The following is a 21,372-nucleotide window of genomic DNA, read 5'->3' as shown; positions in this document are numbered from 1 at the left end:
TACACTTCAGAATTATCATTTCAGGAATCCTGCTTACCTAGGTATGTCTACACTTAAACCACTACAGCCACACAGCTGCTGCTGCACTGCTATACCACTTAGCGTACACGCTACCGATGTGTGCTGTCCCCTCGGTGTAGGTAATTCACCTCCCTGAAAGGTGGTAGCTAGGTCAACGGAAGAATTCTTCTGTTGACCTAGAGCTGGCTACACCTGGGATAGGTACATCTTTCAGGGGATTGGATTTTTCACACGCCAAGAGCTGTAGCTGCGCCGATATAAGTTTCCAGTGTGGACAAGCCCTTCGGGAGACATCACTGCATCAGTTACACCTTAGGTTTTGAAAGTTTTTTCTATCACTATAACAGCTAGAGACTGAGACGTAGGGCTGGTTTTCTCTAGCAAACTAGATTGACCCAGCTATGTCACTCAGATGTGTGAAAAATCCACACCCCTGAGAAACGTAGTTAAGCTGACCTGAGTTCCCATGTAGACAGTGCTAGGCTGACAGCGGAATTCTTCCATCTCCCGAACTACCAGCTCTCAGAGAGGTAGTTTTACCACATTGACAGGAGAACCCCTCTGGTTGCTGTAGTGTCTACAGTGAAGTGCTACAGAAGTGCAGTTGCAACTCCGCAGCTGTGCCACTGTCGAGTTTTAAGAGCAGGCGTAGCCATGCTGTTTTAAATTAAAATTTAGATTCTGGAGTAACAGCACCCAAACAAAGCAAAGAAAAGCATATTCGCTCATAGAGCTGATAATGATTTGACCTAGTTCAAGTCCTGATCTTTGCCTCCCAAAGATGTTGTAAAGGATAAGGGTAAATTCACTGATGTTTGTAAAACACTTTAAGAATTCAAAAATATTAGTGATGGCTGCACTCTGTTTTCTAGATGATGATGATTTATTTGGATTGAAGAAGCACAGAGGGCACCCAGTCAAGGATCAGGGCCCCATTGTGCTTAGGCACTGTACAAACACAGAACAACAAAGATGGTTCTTATATATTTGCCTGGCCTTACAGCTAGATTTGTAATAATGGATGGATTCTAGGAAGTATGTAGATGAAATATTATGGCCCTTAAATTATGGTTCCAGGTTTGGTTAACTTAACTACCCTAGGTTGCCCATCAATTGAGTCTATAGCTAAGATGATATACATAACAAAAGTAATTTGATAAGTGGAATTTTCAAAAAGGTGTACACTGGGTATCAAAATTAAGGCAATGATGTTCATAGCTCACTGAAGTATTTATGATGTGTAGGTGGTGTGCTATGTACAAATGTCATGTGTATATTTTAAAGGGTCCCCTGCAAAGTAATTTTGGACAGTGTCCCTTGTAAAAGTAAAGCCGTTTTGTAAAAATGCAGTTCAGATGTTTGCAAGATTATGCTGTTTACGTTTTTTATGAACCCTCGATCAGTACATTGAAAAACATAGCTCAGATATGTCCTGCTAGGCTACTGTGGGTTTAAGCAATTCGGCAGAATGACCTATCGTCTCAGTCAGACAGAAGCCAAACTATTTATTGGTCACTTTTGGCTAAACCCTGTGTAATATTAGGAAATTTGGCCAGAAAACTAAAATACTCTGTCCTTCAGGACAATGCTTTGAAAGCTCAGGAGGGAAAGAACTGCAACCTAGCATGCCAAATTAATATAAGCTCTCTATAAGTAATCCCCACAGCACCCCAGTGAGGCAGGTAAATAAGTCATAGAAGTAAATCATCCAGGGGATAAAACAGAAAAGCAGTAGAAGTAGTAGGGCTTCACATTGGACAGTATTTGTATGGGCCTATTACATGGAACGCGGAGGCTGGCAGTGAAGAGGAGCCAGGTAGTGAAGAAGAGGGAATTGTTGAGCCCCCTTGAGGAAGGTCCTCCATGGGGTGGAAGGAGAAAAGCAGAGAAGCAGTGGCCCAGAGGGGGAGGCAGTGGCCAGTGGAACAATGTTTAGAGTGGGGGGCGGGGGGGCTGAACACCATTGAACACCGCTGTTTACGATGGAAAGCACTCCAAGCCGGGGGTGCGGCGCCCCGCGCCCCCACTTCCAGCAGCGCGGCCAGGAGAGCTGGGCCAGAGGGGAGGGAGGCCGGCTCTCTCCTGGGCAGGGCGGGGGCCGCGCAGAGCACAGCGCAGGAGGAGGGGTTTGGCAGGAGGCAGAGCAGAAGACGGGATAAAAGGAAGATGAGACAAACCGGCTCCCCGCCCCATCACCAGCCTCTTGGGACAAGGGCAGCGCCAGGCGGCAGGAGAAGAGGCGGGAGAGGCACAGCTGGCCAGCGCCCCGCGGGAGAGCAGCGCCGGCATGAGCGCGCTGTACAGCAAGGCGGAGACCCTGGAGCTGAGGCGAAAGCACATCGGGTGAGCAGGGCCAGGGCGCGGGAGAGCTCCCGCGGCACGGCCGGGCCGGGCCGGGCCAGGCTGCTGGAGGGGGGGGGGCCGAGCTGTGGCCCCAGGTGCGGGGCAGGGGGAGCTGCCTCCTCGGGCGCAGAGCTCCCGGCTTTGCTTCTGGGGAGCCCCGCGGACCGAGCGCAGCGCATCCCTCCTGCCTGGCCCCTCCTCTTGCTGGGATCCCTCCCTTCCACCAGCGCTGCACACACGCTGCTTCTGCCCTCGGCTAAACCCGAGACAAACCGGAGGCTGCGGGGGCAGAGCGGCGATCAGGGTGTGACAGCCAGTGCCCTGCGCTCGGTTACATAAACCAGCCTCCACTGAGGTTACGTAAAACGAGGAGGTTTGTCTTCCTCCCCTCGGCACAAGCTGAGCAGAAGCCGGGATCAGAGGTTGCTACATTTTAAATATTTTATCCCCAAGTTTAAGTGTTTCTTCTGCCAGGAGAGCTGGACTAGAGAATTAAACGAATTTTGCAGCCAGAATAATAGGTAGCATTTTGCTTCTAAGGTTGTTTTTCTAACAGTTTGTTTTAAGTAGACTCAATTCTAGCTGAAATCCACGAGCCCTGTATAATAAATGGAATGGGCATCAGCGAATGGACTGCATATTTAAATACATACTAGACCTATAAAAATGACCAAAAGAATTGAGAGTTATTAATATTGTTAAGAGCACATGGTAATACTGCTTTCCCACAGAGAGCCTTGTGATCCAGGGAGCCATTATAATAATCATTTACAATCCTATAGAACCTTCACAAAGACCATCAACGTGCTCGAAAAATGACATAACCCAGAAGTTATACAGAGCTACCAGTGGGGAGGACAGCAACCAGCAGATAGTGCATTGCAATAGTTATGTGGAGGGGAAAATTTGGTAAACACCTGCTCTTACATAAAGCTTCAAGCTGGAGCAGACCAAGCAAAGCCTGCCCTCCCTTGCACCCAGGCAAATTCACAGTAGCTGCACTGAAGTTAACTGGTTTATCACTGAAACTGCAGACCCTAGCATGTGATCTTGGTTTTAAAGGTCTCTTACCCATAGTGGAAATTGCATAGAATTTAGTTCACCTACCTCAGACATATGAAGGGCTGAGTCATCCTGTTGGTAACCTGTAGCTTCAGGGAATTTTGACATTTCATAGTTAGTGCTTAAAGTAGTAAATCATCTTCCTTTGGTACCTTCCATTTGTGTGGCAAAACAATGTTGAGTTTACTGATATCAAATTTAAGTCATCATACATAGGTAGTACCTCCTCATTGTAGATAACTGGTGAAAGAAATACAAAGCAAGCAAGAGGAAGGTCAGTTTTTTAGTTTGTAATTCCGATATTTAAGACTTTGCCTCTTCCTGACAAATGCAGTCTCAAAAACTTACCGATACTTATTTAATATACTGTACTTGATGGCAGATTGCACAAAAGTGAGCATCATAAAACTATGAAACAGAATAGAATGCCCAAAGTAAATTTTTAAAATGCTATTGTTTGGTTAATTCATGGGCGAATTTAGCACACATAAAAGGGGGGTCTAAAGGGTTTGTCTTGAGCGTAACCTCACACAGACAGCTATGGTGCAGATTTTCCACACCAACTCTGTAGTGCTCCCTATTGTGCCACTCTTAAAAGCCTCTTCTTAGTCAAGACTGTGCAACTGTGATATAATGGGAAGTAGGGTGAGGCCATCAAATACTATTTTCTTTCTTGTGACCTGAGCCAGGATTGAAAGAAAATGTGAACTATAGCCTTGTCACGGTATGTATCCGATACCTGTTTATCATTTACCACAAGTTAAATAATGTGGTTTTCTCCAGAGCATGTGGTCTTGATTAATATTTCACTAGGTCATGCCAAGTGAAAAGCTAATTCATCACTGTTAGATATGAAAGTACAAAGATGCTCACTGACTTTCTAATATTATGCTACTGCTAAAATACTCACTTGTTTAGACTCCTACGTGTATAGAGTCATATTGTGCCATCAATTGTTTTAATATGCTTAAAAATCAATGTCATCATAGCATGTAGAGCCAGTCATCTCTAAGGGCCAGATCTTGTGATGTGGGAGTCTTGCTTGAGTACACATTGCAGGATCAGGCTCTGTAAGGCAAACAACTACTAACTGAAAAACTGTACCAAAGAAATGATATTTGATAGTGTTCAGTCTGTTGCTTTACCTCCATTTCACTTTTGAATTGTCTTATGGCAGTAGATATGTAAGAGTAAATAAAGGGGAAATAGCTCTGAAAGATGCCCCTAGGTAACTGCTTAATCAGGCAGAAATTCAGACACTAAAATATTTCAAACACTATAGATTACATCTTATGAGTAACAGTCAGGGTCCGTGTATACAATTAATTGTATTGCGTCAGGTCACCAGGCAAAATGGACAATAAGGATGCTTTTAGGAAAGCAGTTTTATTATTTGGAAACAATCGCATCCCTCTTCGGTTAAATAAGTACTATGAAAGGTTTCTAAATGTTTTCTCCCTGTTCAGTAATATTTCTGAATACTGTATAGTAGGAATATGTGTCAGTGTTGCATGCTCAGAACAGAAAAAAGAGGGGAAAATTTTCAGACGTGCCTAAGTGACTTTAGGAGCCTGAGTCTCATTAAGTCAGTGGGATTTGGGTGCTTTTGAAAACAAGGCTTAGCCGCTTTTGAAAATTTTGCCCAGAAAATCTCAGTACCCTAAGCCTGATTTTTCAGAAGCGCTGAGCACCTCTGAAAATTAAGCCCATCATATGTTGGCATTTTGTTCTAACATATGAACTCTATAAATCTCAGACATCAAATTCAGCATAGTCTTCCATTGTGCAATCAATTTTGGGCCATATATTTTTAAAAATTTCTTAAAAATTAATCCTATTTCCAGAGAGTTAATTTTTTATAAACTTTCATATTATGTGTAAATTAGTAAGACTGTGTCAGACAAACATAGCCAGACTTCCAAGGATGCAATATGGTGCACATTCCATTGTGCTCACAGGAAACCATACACAGGACTTTTGTACGCAGGGACACTCAGCAATGTTAATCCAAACTATGTTTTAAATTGGATGAGTTAAATCATATTAAACTCCTGTGTGGACGCTTTTATTCAGAATCCAAGTGGCCTTAATTAAGTTTCATCACTGCAATTCTGAGTGTGTATATCTCCACACAGGAGGTTAATGTACTTTTAAATCACTCCTTTAGTTAATTTTGATTAATTTTTCTCTACGTTCCCATGTTCAAGCCCGTAGATACAAAAGCAGGGGTTTGAAAATAACCTCATTAAGGACCTGCTCTTGTTTCCATTGAAGTCAATGGGAGCCTTTCCATTCATTTTAATGAGTTGGTTCAGGCCTCACTTGGCCATCAGTTAAACTACAACATAGTATACAAAAAAATCATATTTGCTTCACAGGCACTTCATAGAAGAGATGGCCTCATTTACCTATAATCTACTGAACGGCTTCTGTGATTTTAATATTTCAAGCTTTGCCACTTCACTGATATAAAATAGCGTATTCCCTGGACTTCAGCAGCTGTCCATATGCTGGTGAAGGTGCCTTTGAAGTCAGTGGCAGCTTTGCCTGTGCTGTGACTGCAGGAGTACATGGGATTTAGTTTTTGTTTTCCTGAGCCCTGAGATCACCAATTCTCAAGATTCTGAGGCAGGGCAACAACTGAGCAAGCTGAAATAATTTTATTCTATACTTTTTAGACCTTCATGCAAAGTTTTCTTTGCAAAAGACCCTATCAAGATAGTGCGTGCTCAGGGGCAGTATATGTATGATGAGAACGGAGAAAAATACCTGGATTGCATCAACAACGTTGCACATGGTAAGTACAAAAGCTCCATTGACTAAGTTTACATCATTCCCACTAGAAATCAGAAGATCCTTTTTTCAAGGCAAGCTGACAGTGCTAGATTCAAGAGAGCTCCCTGACTCTCTTTGTGTGATTCAGTAACTGATCACGTCAGTAATTATTAATAATTTCTCGTTTAGTTGGCCACAGCCATCCAGATGTGATAAAGGCTGCAGTGAAACAAATGGAACTGCTCAACACCAATTCCCGATTCCTGCATGACAACCTTGTCCAGTATGCTAAGCGCCTCACAACTACCCTGCCAGAGAAACTCTCCGTTTGCTATTTTGTTAACTCTGGGTATGTCTGAAGGATTTTTCATTGACACTATTTTGTTGCTGTTTAAAAAGGACTTTGTCATGTCAGTTTAGGCCCAAATTTTAAACTGTGAAAAAACAGGGTTTAACAAAAGTAATACAAATGTTTCCATGGAAATTTATTTCTAAATAACTCTAGGAAAACTTGTTTTTTGTTTTGGTCGGACTCAAAAATATCCTGTGCAGTGTTTGCGACCCTCACCTTTGCTGTATTGTCTTAATCCATGAAAACCAGAAAGTGAAACTGACCCTCAGCAAAGTGAAATGGACTAGTCTGTTTTCATGGTCTATGGCAAGCTTATGCGAAAAGGAAACAAACAGCATGTAAATAATAGGAAAATACATAATTTGGTTAAACTAAACTAGAATGTTTAACAACCTTTTTAGTCAACGTTCTTGGCTTCACTGAACGAAATTACATGTTCAAATGTATTCTAATTCCAAATCCCCGCCAAACATGAATATGCAGCACCATATTCATTCCTGGCATACATCCCCAGAGAAATCACTAGTTTTGTGGACAGGCCCTGAATTCTGAGGATTGGTCCTTAGCAGGGAAGATCCAGCTGTGATTGGAATCTATGGCAATTTTCCCATTGACTTCATTAGGACCAGATTTGACCCACAATATGGAAACTTTGAAGCAGTGATGATCCTTTTCTATAACAACTAGAGGAGACTACAGCAGAAAGAGCTGATACCATGTATTTTCTGAAAATAGATCTGTGTATTTAGAAACAAGAGGGCTCAAAAGAAAGAAAACACAAAATTAAAATTCAGCAGAGAAATTTACTCAATTCTCTTTGGTTGATCTCTGTAGAGGCATCATGTATGTCTGTTTTAATCAACAGTCCACATTCTAATATGAAATGCTAAATGCTGCTATTCTTCAGTCCAAATAGATTTATAACCCAATATCCCTAAAGGGAGTGGATCTTTTTATTTAGCATAGCCAAGCTTGCACATATCAGTACTACCTAAAATCCTTATTCAGTCATTGCTATAACATAGCCTCAGAGTGACTTGTATTCCCCATCACAAGTCTTGTTGCTTCTTCTTGTTCCAGCAAATGGATCATTGGGATATGTGGGTTGTACTATATTTTAAAGGGGGCAATATTGCAATAAAGATGATTTATTTTGTTTGGGATGTCTTACTGACCGAAGCCTATCTAAATCTTTCTACAAGATAGTCAGATGTACTGTAGGTTGATGGTTAGAGAGTAGTGTGGTTTGGTGCTGAGTGAGAGCCCTGACTTTCAAAGTAAACTTGGGTCTTCATCTGGGCCTGCTGCTATAAGGTGCTGAGCAGGATGTGGTCCATGTGGAGGCTGGGAAGCTGCTGGGAATTTTGTAACTTTAATATGAGTGGCAGTTGCATTGTTCTCCCAGCTGCTGGCTGCTGTATGAAGTGGTGTTATCTGTACAAAGGGGAGGTTAAAAAACGAGGCATCCCTGTGGCACCTTAGAGACTAACAAATTTATTTGGGCATAAGCTTTCATGGGCTAGAACCCACTTCATCAGATGTATGAAGTAAAAGATACAGGAGCAGGTATAAATAGATGAAAGGATGTGGGTTGCTTTACCAAGTGTTAGGTCAGTCTAACGAGATAAATCAATTAACAGCAGGATACCAAGGGAGGAGAAATAACTTTTAAAGTGGTAAGAGAGACAGTTGACAAGAAGGTGTGAGTAACAGTAGGGAGAAATTAGTATTGGGGAAATTAAGTTTAAGGTTTTGTAATGACCCAACCACTCCCAGTCTTTATTCAGGCCTAATCTGATGGTATCTAGTTTGCAAATTAATTCCAGTTCTGCAGCTTCACGTTGGAGTCTGATTTTGAAGTTTTTTTGTTGAAGAATTGCCATTTTGAGGTCTGTTAGTGAGTGACCAGAGAGATTGAAGTGTTCTCCTACTGGATTTTGAATGTTATGATTCCTGATGTCAGATTAGTGTCCATTTATTCTTTTGCATCCAGTTTGGCCAATGTAGATGGCAGAGGGGCATTGCTGGCACATGATTGCATATATCACATTGGTAGATGTGCAGGTGAACAAGCCCTGGATGGTGTGGCTGATGTGGTTAGGTCCTATGATGGTGTCCCTTGAATAGATATGTGGACAGAGTTGGCACCAGGGTTTGTAGCAGGGTTTGGTCCCTGGGTTGGTGTTTTTGTTGTGTGGTGTGTAGTTGCTGGTGAGTATTTGCTTCAGGTTGGGGGGCTGTCTGTAAGTGTGGACTGGTCTGTCTCCCAAGGTCTGTGAGAGTGAGGGGTTGTCCTTCAGGATAGGTTGTAGATCCTTGATAATGTGCTGGAGAGGTTTTAGGTGGGGGCTGTAGGTGACGGCTAGTGGCCTTCTGTTACTTTCTTTGTTGGGCCTGTTCTGTAGTAGGTGACTTTTTGCTACCCTTCTGGCTCTGTCAATCTGTTTCTTCACTTCAGCAAGTGGGTACTGCAGTTTTAAGAATGCTTGATTGAGATCTTGTAGGTGTTTGTCTCTGAGGGATCAGGGCAAATGCGGTTGTATCTTAGAGCTTGGCTGTAGACAATGGATCATGTGATGCGGTCTGGATGAAAGCTGTAAAGTGCCCACAAGCAAACAGGGCTAGAGGAATAAAGCATCTCTTTGTTTGATACATATACAAAGAGCTGTTTTCCCTCTTATGTGGTATTTATGTTCTGAATCATAGCATTCTAATCTGAATAACAGAGCCTGCTGTGTTGATTGTTTGTATTAATCAATTCCATACCCTTTTTCTGTTTTAAATTAAAATGACTGGTAAGTGCTTGCTTACCATCTAGCCCTGGTGTTGCAATAAACCATTTTGTAGGTGTGTATAGTCCCCTAATGTATTTATTATTTTGTAGATCTGAAGCCAATGACCTCGCCTTACGACTGGCTCGGCAGTATCGCGGACACCAAGATGTGATCACCCTTGACCAGTAAGTTTGCAGAATAGCATATAGAATGCAACTAGCCACTTCCGCAGTATCTTCAGAGGTCAACTCTATACAGTTGTATGGCATATTTCAGTGAAAGATCAATGTTGCCTTCATACAAACATTATAATTAAATACAGACAGCTCCATTTAAAGTGATGCTAACTAGGTTTTGAGACACAATCTGACAACAAGAAGTAAACTGAGATCTGAAGGGACACTAAAGTTTGGTGGGTCTGAAAGCTGAGCTACCATGATAGATGTCCTAAACTAGGCCTGATCTCACACACTTATGCAGGAAAAATATCCAGAGAGCTACACTCAATTAATGTTTTACCTATGTGACAACTACACGGACTAGAAAACTTACAATTCTATATATGTAGGTTTGCCGTGGGGACAGGGGGGTTTAGTTGATCTATGCTGTGTTGTTGTTGTTGTAAATCCTAGACTCACACTGTCACAGTGGCCAAACTGGTGCTACAACATTAAGAATTAACTTTTCAAAAGGGCAGATGCCCAGCCTCCCTTTTGACATGCTATAAAATTTGTGCTCCATAATTAACTGGAGCAAATCTGAGTGTTTGTGTACCTGACTATCTGATTTGCAGCCCTCTTTTACAGTCTGCCAAAATCAGACAACATTGACTAAATCCCGGGTTAAGGGCCCTTGTGGAATACCTCAGGGGAGAGGATCCCGACACCCAAGTGCAGTGGCAGCTGGCAGGTGATGGCTGGAGCAGAGGTGGGACATGGAAGGCTGGAGATAGGAGGGGTTGTGGCCAAGGTGTACTGGCTCCCAGCAATTCTGCATCCTTTCAAAATCCTGTGGGCCATTGTTACAGGTAGACTTAGGAAGACACAAACTTTTTCTGTCCTTTCAGTGGCAGGGATGAATTTGGCTTATTAATTCCAATCCTGCTCCACTGAAGTGAATAATAAAACTCCCACTGCCTTCATTAGGTCCAGGAGTGGTCCAATTAACTTGAGCAGCCCTCACAAACACCACCCCCATGTTTCTGGGTACTTTTTTTAATTCTGGGTTGTGTGTGTGCGCAGTTGTGAATTTTAGCTTTTCTAAAACCTTAATGATAGTGATTTTGCATTTAACTCCCATTGCAGTGCTTACCATGGTCATGTTTCTTCTCTGATTGACATTAGTCCATATAAATTTAATCAGCTGGGGAAGGAGGGCAAAAAAGAGTTTGTGCATGTGGTGAGTATTTTTTCAACTGCATATAAATTACTGTCCTTTGTAGGTGTTTTTTCCCTTTCCTCTAGAGTCATTTCAAAATCTGCTTGTGTACTAGCTTTATTTCCCCAGATAAAATTATTCCTAACCTGTCATACTACACACTCCTGTCATTTTATAACAAAGGATTAAATTCAGCAGAAATGTTTGCTGCTGGATTTGTAACAAGTGGCTTATTACTAGCTTTGATGCTGAATTGCGATACAATGTAATGATATATTAATTTATGGGTAAGGAAATCAGTAAACAGCTGATTAGCACTCACCTGGTTTAAGCTTGAGTGAGCCTCCCACTGCAAATCTCCAGCCCTAAGTCATATGTAGGCCTCCATCCAGCTATCTCCCACTCTAGAACTGGTGCTACAGCTCTCGTGCCAATGACATTCCCCAGGCTGGGTTCTACCTTCCAATGACCCCTCCCTGGCCCTTTGAACCCTCCCCACACTGTTCGTAGGGGTTGGCAAGCCTGTGGCAGGCCCACCTTCTCTCACAAAATAGGAGGCCAAGCGGTACAAATGAAGCACAGGTTTCCCGTGGAAGGAAGGGGCATCAACTATTCTTGCAGTCTGTAAGAACTGGAGTCAGTACTATAGACCAGGAACTGGTGGTGGCTATGGGCTGAATGGATGCATGTGGTGGAAGGCTCTTTGAAGAATGGAGGCCTGGAAGGTTGCTAGCGCTAAGTGGCTAAGGCTGCCACTCGGGAAAGTGCATTGACATTGCTCTGAATAATGACTTCATGGCTCTTCCCTGAACTAGTTAAACTTAAACAAGGGGAATAGTCCTGCCCTCATACATTTACTCATCTCTGTATTTCCTATAAACAGAGCTAAGCCCTGGAAAAGAAGACATTAGTCAAATACTTATTTCACATCTAGAGGAAAGTATCTTTCCTGTAATACATGGTACAAGCTTCAACTCCTAATAGTGTACATGAAGTTCAAGGCAGAAATTCAGAATATCCAAACTTTGTGATATGTATGAGAGAAGGTGGTATTTTTTCCGATACAGTTACATCCCTAATGAAAAACACTGGGAACTGTCCAATAGAAAATGCATATTGCAAGAAGGCATGCATTTGAAATAAACTCTGCTGCTTTCAGGCTCATTCTCCAGATATCTACAGAGGAAAATACAGGGAAGATCATCCAGATCCAGCAAACGCTTATGCAGATGATGTGAAAAAGATTATTGAAGAAGCTGAGAAGAGTGGGCGCAAGGTTTGTAGCATGAGCTGTAGAAACACTATAACCCTGTTCATGTTTAGTAATGAAACTACATCTGTTGGCAAAATAATAGGGGGGAAAGGAGACAAAAGATCAGCATCTACACAGTGCAATTTCTTCTCCTTTTCTGCCTTCACTCTTCTGTTATGGGTTTTATATTCTAAGGCTTCCATTTTCCCCTTGATGCACTTTCATAACTCTCATTAACATCCATGAAAGTTATATGCAAGGATCAAGAGGAGAATAGACTCATAAAGGAGCAAATAAATCAAAAGTTGTTTAATTCACTATTTTGTGAGCCTTTGAAACACAGTCAAGCTTTCAAGTCCTGTTTGAGAGATTATGGTGAAAGTCTTAGACAGGACATCTAGAAAACCACTGCCTGGAGAACAGATAAATGAGGAAAATCACGTTTCTAAATTCACCATTGCATTCAAGCACATTGAGATAAATGAATTGCACTTTTACGCCTCATAACTTGGAATCCAAGTACAAGCTGGTGATAACCTGTGCTACAATCGTGGATGCATGTGGCAGCTGGCAGGTGATAGCTGGAGCAGAGGTGGGACATGGAAGGCTGGAGATGGGAGGGGTTGTGGCCAAGATGTACTGACTCCCAGCAATTCTACATCCTTTCAAAATCCTATAAAATTGGATTTAGAATGTCTGTTACCCAGTGCTTCCTGGGACAATTCTAATTTTTTTGAAGACTGCTAGGGATTGATCTAAAGCCTGCTGAAGCCAATAGAAAGACCGCAATGGATATTGGATCAAACAGTCCCCTTTTAGTCCAAAGGGTTACATCACCTGTCTTTAATTTCTTCATCAATTTTTTTTCTTTTTTTGACTAACTGACAGTTTTTTTTTCTTTTCTTGTCTTCCTTTTTTCCCTCCTTTTGCATATCTTCTTAGGTTTTGGTGCCGTAGACCTGTGACAGAACAAGTTGTGATAAAGGCTAAAGTCTCACATGCTATGGGGACCCTCGTACTGTTTGGCAGTAGTGTGCCTCTTCGAATATAGTGTACACTTCTTTACACGTTACTGCTCGACCTTGTTTCCAGGAAGACTGCATTGCTGGCCAGCTCGCGTGCACCTGTTGATGCTCAGGGAGGGTTGCACAAGCGGTGTGGGAGGCAATCTGTTACATAGCAGACTTGTGGTGACGCTCCTGGGAGATCTGGGGTAACACTGTCTGTGCTGCACAGACTTAATGTTGACAAGGAATGTAAAACTTGATGTTCCAGTGTATCTGATCTGCTGCTGTTGCCCTTCCTGATTTGGAATAACTACTTTTTTTCATTCCTAGCAACTGGAATTACTTCACCTATAGCTTCTCTTTTGTGAAGTGCCTTGCCCTAATATATTGCTTGTTTAGTCATTTGCCTGAGGCAGGGGTGCCCAAAGCAAAGCCAGGCTGTTCTAAAAATGCAAACTCTGTCTGCCCTGTCCCTGGCCACCACAGGTTTCTACTGCTGGTGTTCCCTGACACTAAGCAATTTCTATTAATCTATCAGGGAAATCATAAGTACCAGTAAGTATGTATTTTTTTAATTGAAATTTCTATGTAAACTTACATGGACCTTATAAACCTGATCCAACTCCCACTGAGGCCAGTGGGACATCAGTGGCTGGTGGTTTAGGTCCTGGATATGGCCCTTTGATTTCTGGCAGGCTGCCAGCGTGGCCCTCGGTGTTGCAAATTTGGGCACCCCTAATGGAAATGTTATGCCTTAGACATTGACAACAAACCACAGCTGTCCGTCCCAGCATGTTATTAAAGTCACCCAGATCTTTACAATTTCTTTCTGTGAGCATTAGCTTATTTGCAAAGGCTAGATAGAGGAACATTGCTCTTACTTCATCTTCTTTTATGTAGATTGCGGCCTTTATTGCTGAATCCATGCAGAGTTGCGGAGGCCAAATAATTCCACCTGCAGGCTACTTCCAGAAAGTGGCAGAGTATGTACAATACTTGGAATGGGCATAGCTGAGAAGTTACGCAGAGTAATAGGTTGAGGCTACAGGCTTATTCTATTAATCCCTTAGGGGGTTTTTTGTCCTTCATTTTTGTTCCACCTTTTAAATACCATTATGTAACTCATGTCCAATGGAATTTTCAGTTATCAATCACTTTAAAAAATACAATCCATATGTGTATCATTAAAAAGCAAACAAGTAGCTTGAAATGGAGTGATTTAAACATCAACCATAAAATGCAGTTGTGAGGTTTTGTCTGAAATCTTCTAAATTAATTGTATGCTCATTGGGAACAGGGACTAAGTCAAATTGTAAACTTCTGTAACACACCCTCCTTTGCGCTAAAATTAGGCCTGGACACTAGAATCCTATTATGTGGTGTGGCATTTGGACTGTTCCTTTTGTTTTCAGATATGTGCATAAGGCAGGTGGCGTATTCATAGCTGATGAAGTCCAGGTTGGTTTTGGTCGAGTTGGGAAACATTTTTGGGGTTTCCAGTTGCAAGGCAAAGACTTCGTACCCGATATTGTCACCATGGGAAAGCCAATTGGCAATGGCCATCCAATGTCTTGTGTGGTTACAACAAGAGAGATTGCTGAAGCCTTCGGTGCCTCTGGATTGGAGTATTTCAACACGGTAACATTCCAGATGAAAGTCTTCCTTTTTACTCCTACAATAGCTTTAGTCTGTATTCAGTGCTTGCAGAAGATGCTGGGTTCATAGAGCTGGAGAACTGTAAGGGCCTAAGTTTCAAAAAACTCAGTATCCAACTTTGGAGCCAGATTTTCAAAAGAGCTCTGCTCCCATGTAGACTCCTAAAAGGAAGTGGTCAGGTTTTCAAAAGTGCTCAGCACCCAACAGCTCCCATTGAGAACCAGAATTCCATGGGGCCCTCATTTTCTTTACCTTTCAGGGGCAGCTAAACACTCTCCCTGTATCAGGAAACACTGGAGCTGTGCAAATATTGCAAAGCCACTACTTTGATTTCGTCTCGCCTATTCAGTCTATCAGATGTGGTATTTACATCTGTCTGCCATCTTTTCCATTGTGACTGAGTCTTGTCACTAACTGCAACCAAGTTCCATTACTTAGTTGGAGTCCCTTTAAGCTTTAGATGGCAGAGATTCTGAGAGGTGGCTGTGGAACCGTATGACTGGAATGCCGTTAATGCTATTCACTAAGAACTTTGGAAAAAACACCATCAGGGTCAATTTATATCATCAACATCTTTAAAAGAATGAATGATTGTAATGTTACACCCTATCCAGCAGAAGATAATGGCTCACATTGTCCCTCTGAGCTCACATATGGAGGGGACACTCAAAATGGATCTTACCTTTTCCATATGGAAGGCTGGTCAACTGCCTCAACAGCATCATCCATTTCTCTCTCATACAGTTGCTGGACCAAGAAAATGCCAGTAGTTGTCCAAGCTTCTGAACCTACAAAAAAAAGCAGGGGGAGGGGCAGGATTAGACAGTTGTATGGATCACACAAATATCCAGAGTTGTAATAATTGAGTATTGGAAGGGAGATAAAACCTCATGTTTCGGGGCTTAAACAGCTCTTTAACTATTAAGAGTTAGGGTGAGACCTTCAGGGCGTATGTGGGGAGGGGAAATAGGACAGATTACCCCACCCCTGTCTACTGCAGGGTTTCTTGCAGCTGCCTCTGAAGCATCCAATTCTGGCCATTGTCTATAACAGTATACGGGACTATATGGACCTAGGGCTGATATAGCATGGCAATTCCTGTGGTCCTATGTTTTTGCAACCTGAGGCTGAGGAACAACTGGGGAGGGACATCTCGGGTGCACCCCACTGCACTGCATGGTTGGGGGGAGAGGGGCAAGGGAGGGAGGATCCAGTATCCCATTTTCTTCCTGAGCAACCACGCTGGGACTAAGCACAATGTTGCCTAAAGTCCCTTTCTTTAAGCTTTGTTCACATTTTACTGACGTGGGAAATGTTAGTGAAGCCTCCAAGGATGGAGGCAGAACAGAATTTCAACCACTGTTTTTCCATTTGTCTTTGCCTTCAGTTTGGAGGCAATCCAGTGTCCTGTGCTATTGGCCTGGCTGTGCTCGATGTAATTGAAAAAGATGATCTCCAAGGAAATGCCATACGAGTAGGGAATTATCTAACAGAGCTGCTGAACAAACAAAAGGAAAAACATCCTTTAATAGGAGATGTCAGGTAGGTACCTCAGGGTACAATCAAGAAGTTCCCAGGCAGAAGGTGGGACAGAGAAGTGGTTATTCTGGTAGCCCAATAGGCAAAGAATATAGGACAAAAATGAGGAAATTGTAAGTGATGATTATGTCTCGTAAATTATCCAAAAAATGGATCCCCTCAAATTTCCTGGTTTTTGTTTTTATTCATGTCATGGGTTAAAATCCCAATCCAAGCTGTAAGTATAAATAACAACGAATCAACTTACAGGTAGTTTGGACCTACAGGAGGTAATGAGAGGTTTTTCTCTTTAACTGACAAAGCAACTTTATTAAGCCAGCAATGTGTATATCTTTACGAATAGCATCGAAAAACTTAGTACATCAAAGAGTAGTATCTTTCTCTATATATTTGACTCACTTGCTGGAATTGTTGGAGCAGTGTTACTATCTGTGCAAGAGAGGGGCTTTGCTATTGGACAGTGCATCTTATCGTTCTTCCTCCCTTTATGTTCTAGGGGTATTGGCTTGTTTGTTGGAGTAGATCTGGTGAAGGATCAACTGACGAGAACACCTGCCACAGCTGAAGCCCAGCATATTATCTACAAGTAAATATTTATCTTCTGTGTCCATGCATAAAGTACACTGGGGGCAATCTCAATCTGACCCTTTACCGGCCTTTTCTTAAGGAGGTTGAAAACCTTGATTTTTCTCCAGCAGATGTACACACACCACTTTAACTGGAAATTAATATAACCTTTGATTTAGCATTAGAAGACGCAGACAGTGGCCCAACCCCTGACCTGGTGTAAGCAGATGTAATTCTCTAACCTTCAGCATTGTTACATCTACATACAACAGCCTGGCGTTTGGTCTGATGGACCTCTCTGCATCCTGACATATGCAAGTTACATTGTGCACTTATGATGCACATGTAAAAAGGCATCTTTGTTTTCTACACAGACTGAAAGAACAGCGGATCCTCCTGAGTGCGGATGGACCCCATAGAAACATTCTGAAATTTAAACCACCCATGTGCTTCACTATGGAAGATGCAAAGCTTGTAGTGGACCAGATTGATGAACTCCTCACAGGTATGCATGCATTACAGAATGTCCCTCCTTGTTTGTTTCCAAATGATATGCCGGAAACACCCCCTAAAACCACTGAAATCTATACCATTACGTGCAGAAAATTGCAGCAAAGATTCACAGGAAAGCTGGCTTTTAAAACTTTATTTCCCTTTCCTTGACAGAGCTGTTCCCCTGGCTCTAGCCTAACAGACTTTCTTAATGCAGTTTTTTATAAATTATATATAGGGCCCTTTATTTACATTGATGTGAACCTGTCAGGTCAAATCCTGCACTTACCTCTGCCACATCCCCATTATTTATTATTGTCTGTCTGTTTCTGGTGATACCCCTAACATGGTAGACAGCAGAATTCCTACCCTCAAGGGTTTTGAAGTTAATGGGGTTGCAGAAGACGTAAGTCATCACAGGATTTGGCCCACTGACTTTAAAGAGGTTGCACAGGTGTTGGATAGATCAGTAAATGGCTAAACTTTTCAAAGTGACCTCTAATATTGGATTCTTCAGTTTTTCCTTGCACAACTTTCAACGTGATGGGTCAAATTCTGCTCTCCTTTACATCCCTGCAATCCTGCAGACTCCTCTGTTCTGTGACAGGCAATTGGCCCAATGCCAAATGACCCCAAAAATGTGGGCGCATAAAGGCACCTTTACATTCTCTATTCCTCATCTGTATCGAGTACTTCTTGGCCACAACTGAGGATCTGGCTCAGTGGTGTTCATCATCATGTTCCTATTACACCTCTGGCGTTTAGAGCCATGACGAAGCTCCTCCACGCCTGTCTGTTTCTGGCAAGTCTTTCAATGGTTCCCCAGCTGTGCCCCAGGTTTTTTAGCTCGGCTTCCACAGCTCTTTGCCAGGTTGTTTTGGGGCGACCTCTTTTTCGCTTGCCTTCACGTGTCCATCTTATTGCCAGTCTGGTGATGGAATCAGTTTCCACCCAAAGCACACGGCCAATCCATCTCCAACGCCTCCTGGCAATGATGGTGCTCAGATCCTCTTGGCTGCACTGTGTCAACAGATCTTGGTTTGAGATTGTTCTGGGACAAAAGATACGGACGATTTTTCTGAGGCAGGTTGCATGGAATGGAGACAGTTTGGACATCTCATACTTTCTCATTCCCCAGCATTCTGCACTATAAAGTAGTGCTGAAAGTACGCAGCTCTGATAAATCTGGAGTTTGGTTTTGGTGTTGTATTTTGATTATTTCCAGACTGTATTTAAGATCCTGAAGGTATTCCTGGCTTTATTGATTTTGTTCCGGATCTCCTGGCTTGTTCCACCATCCTGGAGTTACAATGGTGTAAATTAAGTCAAAATTAGGCCCTTTATTTATGTGCCAACCTGAAGGCGATCTGTACAGAAGTGCTAAGCTTGCAAATTTCACCTCTGCTCTAAATGCCTACCATCCTCAGGCCACTAATCATGGTAAATTCATCATTCTCCAATGAGGTGTGTTAGAAAGGGTTAATTAGTTCTTCAGTTAAGCTTATTATCTTTCTGTGCAGTGAACATGTGGCTAGTAGCTCAAGTGCAGTATTGTCAAGGTAATAGACATTACACCTTTTTATGGGTGCAATTATTGTAACAGTGATAATGCTTGGCAATGAAAACATGATCATTGAATACTTTTGCTTGTTTTAGCTTTGGAAGAAGCAACTGGAGCCAGGACAGGAAATGGAAGATCTACAACTGCACAACATAAAAGAAAAGTAAGTGTTGGGGAAGCACATACAAATGACTTTAGTGGAGGTATAGCATAAACCCAGAGGTGTAAGTGATCTAGACTTATGTAACTGAGATCAGAATCTGATCTATGATAAGAGAAGACAGAAAACAATCTGTTATGATTCCTGTTACTGAACAAATATGAAGAGCTGAGTAACAGACTATATTCTTTAAATATTATTTTCAAAAAGTTTCAAGGATTTCACTTCCATCTTATACCTTTGAGTGTGAGTAGCCTACATTATTGGACCCCATCGATTGTAGTGTTAGCCTTGGACACTAAAAGTATGCATATTACAGATAGCCCTGCAAGGTTCCCTAAAGAGCATATGCTGTGTGTGTTTTCTGATGATGTCCTGAAGAGCTGGAGAGCAATAATTTAATCTCCCAGTAGGATGACTATTAAGGCAGAGATTTTATACTAATGGCTACTCTAGAAGTACCATAAATGGAGCCTACACCTCCTTTCGCATACACCTGTGTGAAAGTGGAGTAACTCCATTGATCTGCATGGAATAGCTTCACTGAAAGAGGAAAATCAGGCAGACAGCTTCCTAACCCTACAGCCAAAGTATGGGATTAGAGATTGATACAAACGCAGGCTTATTCATTAAAACTTTTTGCGTTTCAGATGACTAATGAAGGGAATTCCCAGTCAGACTGTATCGGTGAAAGCATCAACCATATCAACGGTACTGCCTGCAGACAAAAAAATGGCTTGTACACTGATAACCGTACAGTGCCTTGTAAAAGGATCAGAACATGAAAGGAGACGTTTTCTTTAGATCGTGTATTTAAAAAAAACAAAAAAAGGATGAGTGGATGTGTGCAAGTATCGTACTGATTATTCATGGTCCAATCCTGCCTTCTTACGTGAGCAAGACTCCATGTAGCTTTATTGGTAGTTTAAAATACATTTTCACCCACATAAGGACTGCAGGGTCAGCCCTTGAACTTAACCAGATAGGGGTGTGCTAAATAAAGTTCTGATTTTTAACCCTCTTGGGTCATGATATTTAGGTCTGGTATAAGTGGATGCATCTCCACTGAAATTCATGGAGTTGCTCCTGCTTACGTAAGGTCAGAATTTGGGCCATTGTGCTTAATAACCATGGAACCACAGGACCAATCCTATTAAATCCTTGTTTGCAAAGCATTACACCTTTTTATGTATTTGAAATTTCAGTGTGCAGTATTGAGATGTTAATTACTTTCCATGTTTTAATGGCTCAGTTTACAACACAAAGCTTGAGAGACAATTCACCCTGGGAGAAGATTTAGGGCCTATGGACCAGGTCCTCAGCTGATATAAATTGGTATTACTGTAGTGAAGAAAATAGAGCTCTGCCAAGTTTATACCCACTAAGGATTAGGGTTGGTGTGTACAATTATATGAACACAACATGTATGCAAGATTCCCACTTAATATTTAGAGATTAAAAGAGTTTGAATCATAGTTTTTTGCATAGCAAGTGACTATAATTTATTAATTTTTTTGTTATGGGTAAGTGGCAATCTACTCAAATTATCTACAGTAAAAATTACTGTAAAGAGACTCTGTTTAAAACAAAAGACATCTTTCCATGCACAACAAATGCAGGAAGATTTTAAAAATCAATTACTTTAACCTCAGGCTAGCATGAAAATGAGATTTCCAGGGGTAACCCCAATTTGAATTCTTATGATTTTAGACATTTTTAATTGTTGTACTAGCCTCATACAAAATCGGGTCTGATCCTTTGAAGTGCTGAATGCCGTCAATTCCCATGAAAGATAGTCAACAAACCTTGAGGGTGCTCTGCACCTGGCAGGATTGGGACCTCAAACATATAACATTAGTTACATTCCTAAAAGGGGAATAGAGCATGAGACACAGAACAAACTAACACAAGGATCAGATGGTATTCTTACTCCAGCTTCCCAGATGGGTTTGGGTGGGAGCAGAATCCAGAGGAGCTTAGCTGTTCCCCTTGCTCACCCCAGCTTAAGCACTTTGGACTTGTTTTTCTGCTGCTAGCAGTAACATGGACCTTGCATTAACCGGTGTGAGTGTTAAAGTTGGATCAGGGCTTTCAAGTGTCACAATTTTAATGCATGCACAAGTAGGCTTTATGGAACTAATTGAGGGTTTTTAAAAATGAGTTATATTTACTTTAACAAAGACAATATGGCTTTATAATTTTCATTTACTAAGTTTTGCTGCTTTATACTTGTTAATGACTTTTCATTAATTGCATATGACTGAAAACTAAGAGGTTCTGCTATTTCTAGTCAGTCTTATCTAGTTTTATACCTTCAACCATTATGTTATATTGGTATTTTCTGTATGAACTCTTCTGGTAGCATCAAGCCAGCTCATTAACTGTTCAGCGATCCTTGGTTATTTCAAAAATTAAAGTTATTTGTAAACACAAA

General features: G+C 41.8%; 2 protein-coding genes across 4 annotated transcripts in view; one reads left to right on the top strand and one right to left on the bottom strand.

The window, feature by feature from the left end:
• The window catches only part of LOC140910298 (uncharacterized), a 12,745-nt gene extending 8,642 nt beyond the window's left edge, over positions 1-4,103 (bottom strand). For all 3 annotated transcript variants that reach the window (XM_073340868.1, XM_073340869.1, XM_073340870.1), the window contains exons 1-2: positions 3,775-4,103; positions 3,472-3,666 (exon numbers count right to left, since the gene is read on the bottom strand). The gene's annotated coding sequence lies outside the window, so the exon portion shown is untranslated. The remainder of the gene's footprint in view (positions 1-3,471; positions 3,667-3,774) is intronic.
• On the top strand, positions 2,149-21,372 carry ETNPPL (ethanolamine-phosphate phospho-lyase). The gene is made up of 13 exons (XM_073340867.1): positions 2,149-2,364; positions 6,105-6,223; positions 6,391-6,550; positions 9,438-9,512; positions 10,632-10,725; positions 11,864-11,980; positions 13,864-13,946; positions 14,376-14,601; positions 16,007-16,161; positions 16,655-16,744; positions 17,100-17,230; positions 18,874-18,941; positions 19,589-21,372. Exons 1-13 carry the CDS (start codon positions 2,309-2,311, stop codon positions 19,721-19,723), a joined length of 1,509 nt encoding a protein of 502 aa, XP_073196968.1. The 5' UTR covers positions 2,149-2,308; the 3' UTR covers positions 19,724-21,372.

This window comes from Lepidochelys kempii, chromosome 4 (genome assembly GCF_965140265.1).
Source record: "Lepidochelys kempii isolate rLepKem1 chromosome 4, rLepKem1.hap2, whole genome shotgun sequence".
In the NCBI taxonomy this organism is placed as follows: Eukaryota; Metazoa; Chordata; order Testudines; family Cheloniidae; genus Lepidochelys; species Lepidochelys kempii.
The sequence above is the reverse complement of the archived record's forward strand: the minus strand, read 5'-3'. Positions and strand labels throughout refer to the sequence as shown.

Coding starts and splice junctions, on each gene's coding strand:
- ETNPPL (XM_073340867.1), top strand. CDS start 2,309: ATGAGCGCGCTGTACAGCAAGGCGGAGACCCTGGAGCTGAGGCGAAAG. Junction 17,231..18,873: donor GATTGATGAACTCCTCACAG/GTATGCATGCAT, acceptor TGCTTGTTTTAG/CTTTGGAAGAAGCAACTGGA. Junction 18,942..19,588: donor CTGCACAACATAAAAGAAAA/GTAAGTGTTGGG, acceptor TTTGCGTTTCAG/ATGACTAATGAAGGGAATTC.